A 12076-nucleotide genomic window follows, 5' to 3' on the forward strand; every position below is an offset into this window, starting at 1 on the left:
TGAGGGATCCTTTGGACCTGAGAGTGACCATAAGGAGGACTTTGAAACTGACAGCTGGGACCAAGAACACCTGGAATTGAGACTTACAGACAAAGGCCATGCCAAATTTCTGAAGGGGAGAATGGTGTGCAACCATGAAGGCAAGGAACTCACAAGCAGATAATTCCCACTTGGAGGACAAAATGGTCTTCAAATATGCCATATGGTAGTAGTTCAAACAGGAGTGACTGTACTGCATTTTGAGAAGGTAGAAAATGGGACCATTCTTCCGCAAAAGGGATATTGTCCTCTGTGCTAAAGATATCAGCTCTAAGCCTACAGTTTCTGTAGAAATAACTCATTTACAACTAATTCTCCTGACAATAGTATACACATTAACCAAGACTTGTCTATTCCTTTACTCTAATTAAGTTTTAGGGTTAGACATAATCATTCTTACCCTGGCCTGAAACACTGGCAAGCCAACTTGAAATGTAAAACCCCAAAGCAATTCAATATTTACTAAATTTAAAGGAAGTAATCAATTTCTAATTCAGATTTATGTACATTCCTTCCCCACTTTAGCACTGTCTTATTTCCCTTAAGTTCCTCTTTGGTCATTAAGATTGTCAGCAAGATTATGGCCATTGAACAATTTGCGACATGTTGCAGATATTTCTAAACTAAATTAAATTGTCAATGTACCTGCATATAACAAAAGAAAAATTTATTAGACACTTAAGGACAGAGCCTCTATATGTTCTATATTCACAGCTGTGTTGCTCCACAGAGAGCTTGGCATGTTCTGTAAATATCTGCAGAATGAATGAAAGAAAAAAATCTATCTACCACTGATAGAATTACTTGCATACATTAAAAAATCTCAGGCACACCTGACCCAGCATATGTGTATGTGTCTATGCACACATTTGCTCTCACAAAATTCCCACCTGTTCATCATTCAAGTTGAGTATATCATCTTTCCCCTTGGCATGTGCATTTCTTAAACAAAACACTGAAACAAGATTAACCGTAATAAGTGTCCAAAGAAAGGTGATTTTGGCCAAGCATGGTGGCTGACGCCGGTAATCCCAGCACTTTGGGAGGCCAAGGTGGGTGGACCACCTGAGGTCAGGAGTCCAAGACCAGCCTGACCAACATAGTGAAACTCTGTCTCTACTAAAAATACAAAATTAGCCAGGTGTGGTGGCACATGCCTGTAATCCCAGCTACCTGGGAGGCTGAGGCAGGAGAATTGCTTGAATCCAGGAGGCGGAGGTTGCAGTGAACTGAGATCACGCCATTGAACTCCAGTCTGGGTAACAAGAGCGAAAAAAACCCCGCCTCAAAAAAAAAAAAAAAAAAAAAAAAAGAAAGAAAAAGAAAAGAAAGATGATTTTAATTAACATTTCTTCCAAACATGCCAATCTTCCAGCACCTAAAAACTGAACTCAATTTTCATCTTGGAAAGCTGTTCCCTTATCCCTAGAAAATATAAACCTTTTAAAGTTCCAACTGCCAATTGACATCTCCAGTGCATAATAACAGAAATTCACAGTTTATCTGTTATGCCTCCCCTGGAAAGCTCAGTTTGAAGCACTTTACTAACTTAGACCACTTTTACTTCTGCTCAGACTGATGCTCCACACTTGCACCTTGTTTTCAATCCTTAATACCTCTGAAGCTAGATTCCTCCATCTGCATTCCTGAGAAGGATGACAAAAGCCAGACTATGCTTTCAGTCTCCTAGGACATCCTGCCCTGGAGATTCTCAGCAGGCAACTGGAAATTGGAGTTAGCCTGGAGCTCCGGAATGAATTAAGGGTTGGAGAGGTCAATTTGGGAATCATTAGTGTAGAGGTTAAAGGTGAAGCTATGTGAGGAGATGAAATTACCCAGGGAGAAAATATAGCAACAGAAGAGAAGCAGATCAATGACAGGACCTTGGGAATTGCTCTACTTAAAGGGGCAGGGGGGAGGGAGAAGATGTGGGCATGCGTGTGTGTGTGTGTGTGTGTGTGTGTGTGTGTGTGTACATATGGAAAAGAGATCCCAACAAAGGAAGCCTAATGAATGTAGAGAAGACATCAAGATAGATTATGAACCCTTTCAAGCAAGAGAATATGTGCAAAAGTGCTAGAATCTCCAAAGAGGTCAAGAAGACTGAGGCCTGGGAAGAGGTCATTGAATTGTGAAACATGGTGGTCACAGGTAACCTTTGAGAAAGCAGTCTTTCTGATGCAAATCTTATGAACTTGTGTGCCCAAATATGTATGTGTAAGTACCCCAAATCACCGTAAGATTAAATATACTATTGAGTGAGGCTGCCACTGGGTATGCCAAACAATAATGGTAATAACCACCATTATCAACTGTTGACTATGTGCCAGGAACAGTGCTAAGCACTTGATATGCAAGATCTAATTTTAATCCTCAAAGCAAGCCTATATAGTGGCTACATTTCACATGTGAGAAAACTACCTGAAGCCAACAGAGATGAACTAAATTACCCAAGGTCACACAGTTGGAAAGTAGCAGTGCCAGGATTGGACCTGAGGTCAGTTTGACTCTAAATGCCCAGACTGTCAGTCATTGATGTAATGTTTCCACTATGGCAATATTAATTAGGTAATCTATGCATGAAGGAAAGAGAGCTGATATTGGTTGAGTGTCTCATTGCCATGTGCTCTGCATAGAACATCTGCTTTCACACATATACCATCAACATTATGGCTATGTTTAGGTAAGCCTTATGAGGGCATATTTTTAAAATTCTGATTCAGTTGTTTTGAAAATAAGTTGAAGCAATATGATTCCGAAACAACCAGTTATCATTCAAACTTACTATAATAGTTCTCAAGGTTTGAAAGGTACAAAAAAAAAGTGTGGCATCATTGATTTGGTGGTTGTTATCAAGATTCAAATTACTGACAATCATACTCATCTGAAAAAGGAGGGAGTGGGAGTGTGACAGGATGATCTTAAAGCTTCCCTCCAGCCTGGACTTTCTATGATTCTTGTATGCAGGTCTAATGCCAATAATTTTAAAGATATGCAATATGTAATAGAATGTAAATGCAGCAGCAGAACTGATTGGCATGTCGGCATCCTTTTATTCATTAAATTTATAGAAGTCTATTGTTAAAATATTATAAAAATAAGTCTGGCTGTTCAAGGCATTGATTGCTAACTGCAACAGAAACTTGGAAACTCCATTACAAGATGATACGCTGAAAATCCAACCAAATAATTTGCTTACAGTCAACTGCAGACCCTACGATACAATTGGCTATAGGAAAAAGAGAGAGAGATTGACAGGCACTCTGGCTATTAATGTTTTTGCTGTCCTTAGAAAAACAAATGAGGTTCTGGTCTGAAGCAATTAGTATCGCTGTTAATTGTGCATGTGTGTAGCAATAACACTAGGCATTTGGGATGGCTTCCACTGATTGTTCCCTTCTTTCTCTGGATTACAAAAATCTATTCAGACAACTAAAAAATAGCAAGTACTTAAGCAAATTGTTAATTATGAGGCAGAGATCATCATAATCTTGTACATTTATGAAACTGCATATACGATGGGGATTACTAAAAATATTGCTTGTTTTATTATTTTACTAGCGGTTGAAAAATATGCTAGCCTTGCAAATAGTTTTCATACATCATTCAGCTCACCAAAATTCAAAAAGGGCCCCATTGATATTTACCAAAACCGTTTCTTTCCTATCTCACCACCTGCACTCCTCTTTTTTTCTCTCATTAAGGCCAGGTATTAGTTGCTCTGACAATAATTTCTGGTCCAACTAATCAACACCATAATAAAAATAAAAAGTGTGTCAGGATTTGCTTTGTTATACAGCAAAACTGTTTTAAAGAGATGGTGCTATCATCTAGTAATTTTAAAGCAAAAAGAAAACAAAATTCTCGACTTCCCCATAAAAGCTATTATAGGGATAGTAGTCCCTTTGTTATTGACCATTGTCTTAATGGTCATCCACTCCACTTTATTTTACAGGCGAGGAAATTAAGGCTCAGAGTGGAGCTAGTGCTTGATAAAAGTCACCTCATTAGTAACAGAACTTGGTACTTTGCCTCCATGACACACCCAATTGATGATATTTCAATGTTCTCCCATACTAATACTGTGTGATTAGGTGTCTATGTGTGTCTGTACTATTTAGCTCAATAAATTATAATCTGGCTACAAAATTAAACACTAAATTTACTATTCTCAGCTGTCAAGTAAATCCATTGAGGCCCTAATGGGAGTATGGAAGCCCAGCTACAAAAAGCTAAACTAGGCATCCCCAAAATGGCTCAAGTAGTCTATTTTAATGGGAGTCTGTCCTTGTGGAAAAATGCCAGAGCTACAGTCTTTGCTCTTGCTGACCTATCTGGCCAGGGAGCACAGGGTGGATTGTAGGTGGGTATTAAGAAAAAGCAGAGGCACTAGTAAATATTTCTGGAGCCAATAAGCCTACAAAAAGCTAAAGACAGTATTGGTGAGCATCATGACCTTAGAAAACAATGTGCCAAGCGACTAGAGCACACATTTCCAAAATGGCTTATGGTTCCTGCTAGCCTCTCCGGCTCTGGTGGCAATATGATGGTACGGCTCTTAGCAACAGTTGTTGCCTGCAGGGGCATCATCCGGGAGCATTCTCAGCGTCCCTCTTCCCCACAGAGAGGAACTTTCTTGTATTTGATTAGATTTGCTCTCCTGCAGGGTTCATGTCATAAAGGCCCCTGGCCTATGGGATTACTTGTAAATATGCAAGTCTACATATTTACATACGTTAAAAGCCCTGATATTTTCAAATAATTGATTTCCCTTCAAGGAAATGCTGACCTACTTGTTCTCTAAATCACAGTCCAGCCTAGGGACAGGTAGATGTGCCCGAAGCACTGTAAAGAACATTTTGCCAATGGTTGGGGTCTTCTTAACAACACAGTGTACTATGTCATCCTATTTCAGCAAAAAGAGGAAAAAGAGCTAATGACCTACTGCACACCTGTCTGGGGTGGTCACCCTGAACATTCATCCCACTTCTGCACTAAGTTGGCCTTCAGAACTGAGACTCCAAGCCTGGGTAGTTTCAGCTGTTTTAAACGAAAAAAAAAAAAAAAAGAGCCCTGGAAAGAATTTGTCCAAGCCAAAAACTTAACTATTTGTTGTACTGAAATTAAACTGACAGGCAACTGCAGAGTCTCTTTATTCTAGCTTACTTGGTTCAGTCAAACTAAAAATACATCGTTACTTACCTTGCTGCATCTAGAATCTGAAAAATCCTCCACCTGTTAAAGGAACAGTAAAACCAGTCGCTAGCAAGAGCTTGGTAGGAGAGGAGTTAAAATAATAAAAGTTTTCCATTTTGCTTTAATAGCATATTTCTCCAGCTTCCCAAACCTCAGGGAAACAGCTCATAGATGGCTTCTCCACTTTGCTCCCCACTGGCTCCTCTCAAGTAATGGGGAGATTCCCAATCAGAAGGCTAAAAGGGGCAAGGCTGCACTGAGAGCCAGATCCCTGGAGTGCTGTGGGCTGGGAATGATGGATCTACCACTCGCTCATGCTAATTCCATTCTCCTTCACAGAGAGCAATGGGAATCTAGGTAAAAAAACAAAAGCCAATAAAGCAAAACCCAAACCAAACCCAACCCTGTGGCATCACCGAAATGGAAATGCCTGATTGAAAGGTCCTAGGAGGAATTGGCAAGGATTTTTCATATTATCAGGAATATATGAAACACAAATAACAAAAGGAAAATAAAAGAACAATTAGACTTTACTCATGCTCTTTAAAAAGATGAAAATTCAAAGCACACGTAAAGTGATATATAAATCATGTCTCTAGTCCCTTCCACTCAAACACAAGACATCCATCAAAGTAAACAGTGTTTCTCCATTCAAAAAACATGCTTAGCTGTTTTTATAATGTATGTCTTAAGGATCACAAAACACTCATTCCACTGGGTGAATTTCTGATATTATTAGCAGGCAGAGACTGTGAAGTTATACACAGGTCAGTTGCTAATTTGAGGGTTCAAATGGGCTCAGTTAGCTTTTTTTATTATTATTATGCCAGAACAAGGAATTTTACAATGTAGCAACACTTCTTTTATGCCTGAAGTGGGCTATATAGCCTGTGCATTTTCTTGGGAGAAATGTTTCTTTACAGCAAATACGTTCTGCAGGCCTTAAAAGTGAGTTAAGAGAGCCTTTTTTAATAGCATGGCTAGCAGCAGAGCCTTTGAATCATCATTTGAGAAGCAATACATGGCTCTTTTATTATCAGTCTCTGGTGTGGTTAAGCCCCCTTTCCTTGTTTCTGAGCTGTTAAGACTGCTGGGGAAGCGAATGTCATGAGAAACAAAAGCGATATACTTGGTGAGGCCTAACATCAAATCTGTTAGACAAGGCACTCCTATTAGTGGACTTACCATCCAGAGCCCAATGTGCTCGTCTTCTACTCCAGCCATAAGAAATAAGTAATCTACAATGTACTGACCTATCCCATGATTTAGAGTCCCTACACAGTGAAGAGAGGCTATGATCCCTTCCACAGCACTTGGCCTTGTGAACAAAAATAACACAACTTTGGATGAAAAGACAAAACACACACACACACACACACAGACACACACACAAGAATATATTTTTAAAAGGAAAACATAAAGCCATATATTGATTCCTAGGATCAGAAAATTCCGAAGTGAAGCAAGCAGCAATTTCCAAAGCCATAATTTTCATTTCACTGTACTGATAGAAATTCTCAAATAATGTTAAGTGTATAAATAATTGATTTATATGGAAACGGGATCAAATTTAACTTTAATCAAGGAACTATTATTGTCTCTTGAGATTTTTTTTTTTTTTATTTCTAGGTCAACTTCTTGACTGCCTAATAAAATTTGCCCAGTGATTGCACTGAGAAGACTTTTGGAAGCTCATTGCCTTACCTGGGAGCCCAGGTGGGTAGAGGTGGAGTATTGACAGTCCGTGAAGACGTTACAGGTGCATCAATCAAAAGGGTGGCCAGTCATCGGAAGTGTGCCAAAGTTCATAGGGAAAAGGTAAAACAAAAGAGACATACTAATTAGAAGAAAATGAATTAATTTTAAGAACCCATTTTATGCATATACACACACACTCACTCTCTTTGGGAAGGTTCTTAAATGAAATCCTTTAAAAATGCCCTTTAATCATGATGTTTTATTAAAAATATTTATTATCGATTATGTGCCAGCCATTGTTAGAGATACTGAGGATACAGTAGTGAATAAAACAGACAAATATCCCTGACTACATCTTGTGGAATATTTTTAGGCCATCTGCTTGGAAAAGGGTTCTACAGAAATGTACTCTATGTTATCACTTCTAGGAAAGAGTTTCTCCTGTTTCATTTATGCCTTTGTTTATGTATGGAGAACATACTTGATGGCATCAGATTAAACATTTGCATTAGAAAGAATTCACTTTCGGATTGGAGGGGATATTATAAATTCATAATTTCTCCTTGTGGAAAGCCCTCCCAACAGGCTATAAATCAGGTTTCTTTTCAGTTGGGCCATTTGCTACCCAGAGAATGCCACGTGCTTGCACCTTGAAATACTATAAAAACAGGAAGCCTCTAAGTGGCAGTTTCATAATACTGTAGTCCCACATCCCAACAAAGTGTTTCTCATTTATTGCTGTCATGTTCTGTAGCAGCTGGCCTGGCTGACACTCTAAGATGGGATTCATCAGCCCTCAGCAAGCCATATCCTGGAAAAGCAGCAGCACTGGATGGACAAAAGGAGCTGTGGTTATCATGCCCATTACCCAGACACTGGCTGGAGAAAAAGCTATAGGAATAACCTTCCTCTGAGCCAGGTTCCAGAAGATACGGCTAAATGTCACTCAAATGGTACTTAGGCAACTGCCTAAGCATCCCATCAGCAGGGAAGGCAAAAGATGAACATGAAGGAAACACATATATAGCACTGGAGTAATGGGAATAGCGGGAGACTTGGGAATCCAAAAACTCCAGATGTGGATTCATCCTAATCAGGAACCTCAGACCATGACACTTCTGCTTGGCATTTACATTCTCAGGATGGGTGCTTAGGGCTTCAGAAATGAAAGTGAAACGATTCACTTTTGTATGAAGGATCCAAATTAACACCTGGAAAAACCAGGATGAGGTAAAAATCCAAGAGCCCTTGACTGAGAATCAGGATCCCTGGTTTTTAATCCAGGTTTTACCAATGACTCATTTGATCTTGGGCAAATTCTCTTCTCCACTCTCCCAGGGGGCTGTATGACATGAAGGAGCTTGACAAGATGGTTTCTAAAATTCCCCCAGTTCCTATATTCTTTCATTCTCTAATAGCTTTCCCTTGAATTTGGGTGCCACGTTACTTAGAAGTATACAAATCCCTAGTCTTTTCCTCAGTACAACATGTTATTAGTAGTTCATAGAGCCCAGAGCACAGCCTTCAAAGAGTTTATGAGTAAATGAGAGTATGTCCAAAATAATAATGGCCAAATTTAAATGCAGCTGAACATCATTCTGTCCAGAGAAACAGCTTTGTTAATTTGAAACACAGAGTAGCAGATTCTTTATGATGGAAAAATTATACAAGGAAACTTAATTGAGAAAAACAAGAAAAATCGAATTGATGAACAACTGACCCTCTTGCACCGCCACCACCCTCCACATTTCTCTTTCTGCTCATGCAGATTCTTCATCTGCCGGGAGGCTGGGATATTGGTGATGGCTGTTCATTAGCAGAGACCTCCACAGCCACACACTTCCATATAACGGCTAGAGAGAAGGAAGTTGTTAAGAAACCCACACCAACACTGTTTGGGTCAGATTGCAAATCTGCAGCAGATAGTACACGCTATTAGAAATAACTGCCTACCGCTGTTCCAGAGCTGCCAAGCAAATGGCCCATTCAACCTCTCTGGTTTCTGACACTGAACCGGCATGCTCACCCTCCCTTTAACTGCCACACCAAGAGCTGACATGTTTTAGAATTTCCACGTTCTCCCAGTAGGATGCCCTTCCACCATCATTCTGGTCTCACTTACTCTATGGCTTCTCAGAAACCCACCACTTCCTTTTGTATTTCAAGCCACCTTCCTCTTTTGATCTCTAAAGGCCAAATACGGTATATCCTAGTGAAAAATGCCTTATGTTAATACATGCTAAATTTTATTTCCCTAAATGGAAAGGGATGTGGTGCCCCCAAAGTCCCAGGCTAAGGACTCTTGCTCAAACTGGTGGAGGTGAAGGGAGGAGCCAAGCAAAGGGCCTGGGTGTTTCTTACGGCCCTAAGCAAAACAAGCTACCGGTCTTTTTTACTCGCAAAGTGTTAAAATGCTTGACCTCAGCCTTTTGCTTATGCACAGTCCTGAGAGGTGGTGTGGGACCATGAAATAAGTCCAGTAGTCACACAGACTGGATTCTGGTCCTAAGGCTCTTTCACTTACCAACTGCATGACACTGCAAAGGCATCTTAATCTCTCAGCCCTGATTTCCTCACCTACAAAATGGGGACAAGGCGGGGCATGGTAGCTCATGTCTGTAATCCCAGCACTTTGGGAGGCCGAGCAGGTGGATTACCTGAGGTCAGGAGTTCGAGACCAGCCTGGCCAACATGGTGAAACCCTGTCTCTACTAAAAATACAAAAATTAGCCTGGCATGGTGGAGGGTGCCTGTATTCCCAGTTACTCAGGAGGCTGAGGCAGGAGAATCACTTGAACCCAGGAGGAGGAGGTTGCAGTGAGCCGAGATCATGCCACTGCACTGCAGCCTGGGTGACAGCATGAGACTCTGTCTCAACAAAACAAAACAACACAACCAGCAAAAAACAAAGTGGGGACAAGTATAGTGCCTACACTGGTGATGACATTCACCATCTTTAACAACAGATATGGTATCAGAACTGACCAATCAGAAGAAAAGACAGCTCTATCAGAGCAGAAACCAACAGCAAACAACCTGGGTAGGTAGGCCCATGTGTTTCCGTCTAGAAGGGTAGTTCCTAAAGTACTTGGGAGGATTAGATGTGATCGTGCATGTAAATCATGTAGCAGAATGTCAGGTCCACAGTCATCATACAATATGTTTTAGGCATTATTACTGTCACCTAGGGAGGAAGACCAATCAGAGAATTGTCTAGAGGCATAGTGAGTCTGTGGCAGGCCTGCCACACAACTCCCAGTCCCCTGTAGCTGAGCCATCTTGTCGCCCTGCGAAAAGAACCAGCTTTTCAAAAGCAGGGCTCAAAGACATGTGCATGTAAAGGCCATGTGGAAAGTAACCACATCACTGATATGGTAGAGGGCTGTCCCCCACATCTGTGTTCTGCTGTTTGACCGCTCTTAATTCCTCCTTGTTCCATGCCAAGTCCACTGGAAATCACGCATACCTCATGAGAGGGAGATCCTTATGGTTGGCCTGAGAATACTGGAACCCAGAATATTCTTTCAAATATGTATTCTTTGAGTATTTGTTTTAACCTCCCAAGGAACAGCCTTTGGCACAACTGTGAAGTCCCCTGAGGTTGTCTTGACTGCTCTTTTCACAGTGTCTGCCCTCCCCCAAGATACTAAACCTGGTTTCCAGACCCACCCTCCCATCCTTTCGTTCCTTGCCAGCTGACAAGGATTCCAACCTGATCCTTGCTTTTGGGCAAGAGCATCTCAAGACTTCAGAGCCTTCTAGATCCAGAGGAATGACCCTATATTGGTTTGATCTCCAGTCCTACGACATTTAAAAAGGACATATTTTTGATAGGGATGTGTCCCCATATCTTTCCACTGGTACCACCTTAAATGACACAATCCGTAAACACAGCTATTCTAGCTATGTCAAAAACCCTTCGGTTCATAGCCATTGGTCACTTATTCCCTAGAATGGACGTTGGAGGAGAGAGAAAAATATAGCACAAGGTAACACAAAGAGGCCTGGAATAGAAATAAAAAACTGATATCCCAATGCCAGCTCAGCCATTAACTGGCTGTGAAACCCTGGGCAACCCCATTCCCAAATGAAGATGGCTCCCCGTTTCCCTATCTCTACAGTGATGGTGTTGGACTAACTGATTTCCCAAAGGTCCCTGTTCATGATAACAATTTTTTTTTTTTTTTTTTGGAGATGGAGTCTCACTCTTGCCCAGGTTGTGCAGTGGCTCGATCTCGGCTCACTGCAACCTCTGCCTCCCAGGATCAAGTGATTCTCCCATCTCAGCTTCCTGAGTAGCTGGGACTACAGGTGCCCACCACCATGCCCAACTAATTTTTTTTGTATTTTTAGTAGAGATAAGGTTTTGCCATGCCCGGCCAATAACATTCTAAGACTATAATGAATTTGACTCAGTCAGGAACATTCCTATGAAGGATAGCCCGGGTTCTTACAAGCAGAGACTTAGACAAAAACACTCATGCATTTCTCTAACAAATGCTGAGGCCAAAATCAGAGTAGATAACTCTGTCTTCAGTGTGCCACTCTTCCCATTAAGTACCCAGAGCGTCTGCCCCATACTGACTCCTCAGGGAGGGACACATGGGCATGCCTGAGATTCTGGCTGATGCTAGCACACAAGTGAGGGATCAGGCCTAACTTGGACATAATGAGCCAATTTGAGGGGACCTACTGATGGCTTAGTGTGGTAAGTCTCTGAGGTTATATTTGGACTGAGCCATAAACCTAAAGCAATGACTAATACAGGCAAATAAGCCCCTCTTTGCTGGCAAATCATTTCGGTACCATCCTGTTGACAACATAGAGTCACCTTCTACCCCAGGGTGCCTACCATATCTTGTTCGATTCATAACTCAAGTGACTGCTATAAATGACTGATATGGGACGTTCTGGCTGAGCACAGTGGCTCATGTCTGTATTCTCAACACTTTGGGAGGCCAAGGTGGGAGGAACTCTTGAGCCCGGCAGTTCAAGACCAACCTGGATAACATAGTGAGACCCTATCTCTACAAAAAATGTGAAAAATAGCTGGGCATGGTGTCGTGTGCCTGTGGTCCCAGCTACTCTGGAGGCTGAGGCAGGAGGAGCGCTTGAACCCAGGAGTTCGAGGCTGCAGTGAGCC

General features: G+C 41.4%; 1 protein-coding gene across 2 annotated transcripts in view; it reads right to left on the reverse strand.

Annotated features, from left to right (window-relative positions):
- HS6ST2 (heparan sulfate 6-O-sulfotransferase 2) overlaps nt 1–12076 on the reverse strand; it is a 345758-nt gene that overhangs the window by 78243 nt on the left and 255439 nt on the right. The window contains exon 4 of one of the 2 annotated variants that reach the window (XM_025372218.1): nt 5242–5274. The exons of the other annotated variant lie outside the window; for it this stretch is intronic. Coding sequence (XP_025228003.1) covers nt 5242–5274 — 33 coding nt within the window. The remainder of the gene's footprint in view (nt 1–5241; nt 5275–12076) is intronic. 2 annotated transcript variants of the gene reach the window in all.

Source organism: Theropithecus gelada, chromosome X (assembly GCF_003255815.1).
Source record: "Theropithecus gelada isolate Dixy chromosome X, Tgel_1.0, whole genome shotgun sequence".
Taxonomy (NCBI): Eukaryota; Metazoa; Chordata; class Mammalia; order Primates; family Cercopithecidae; genus Theropithecus; species Theropithecus gelada.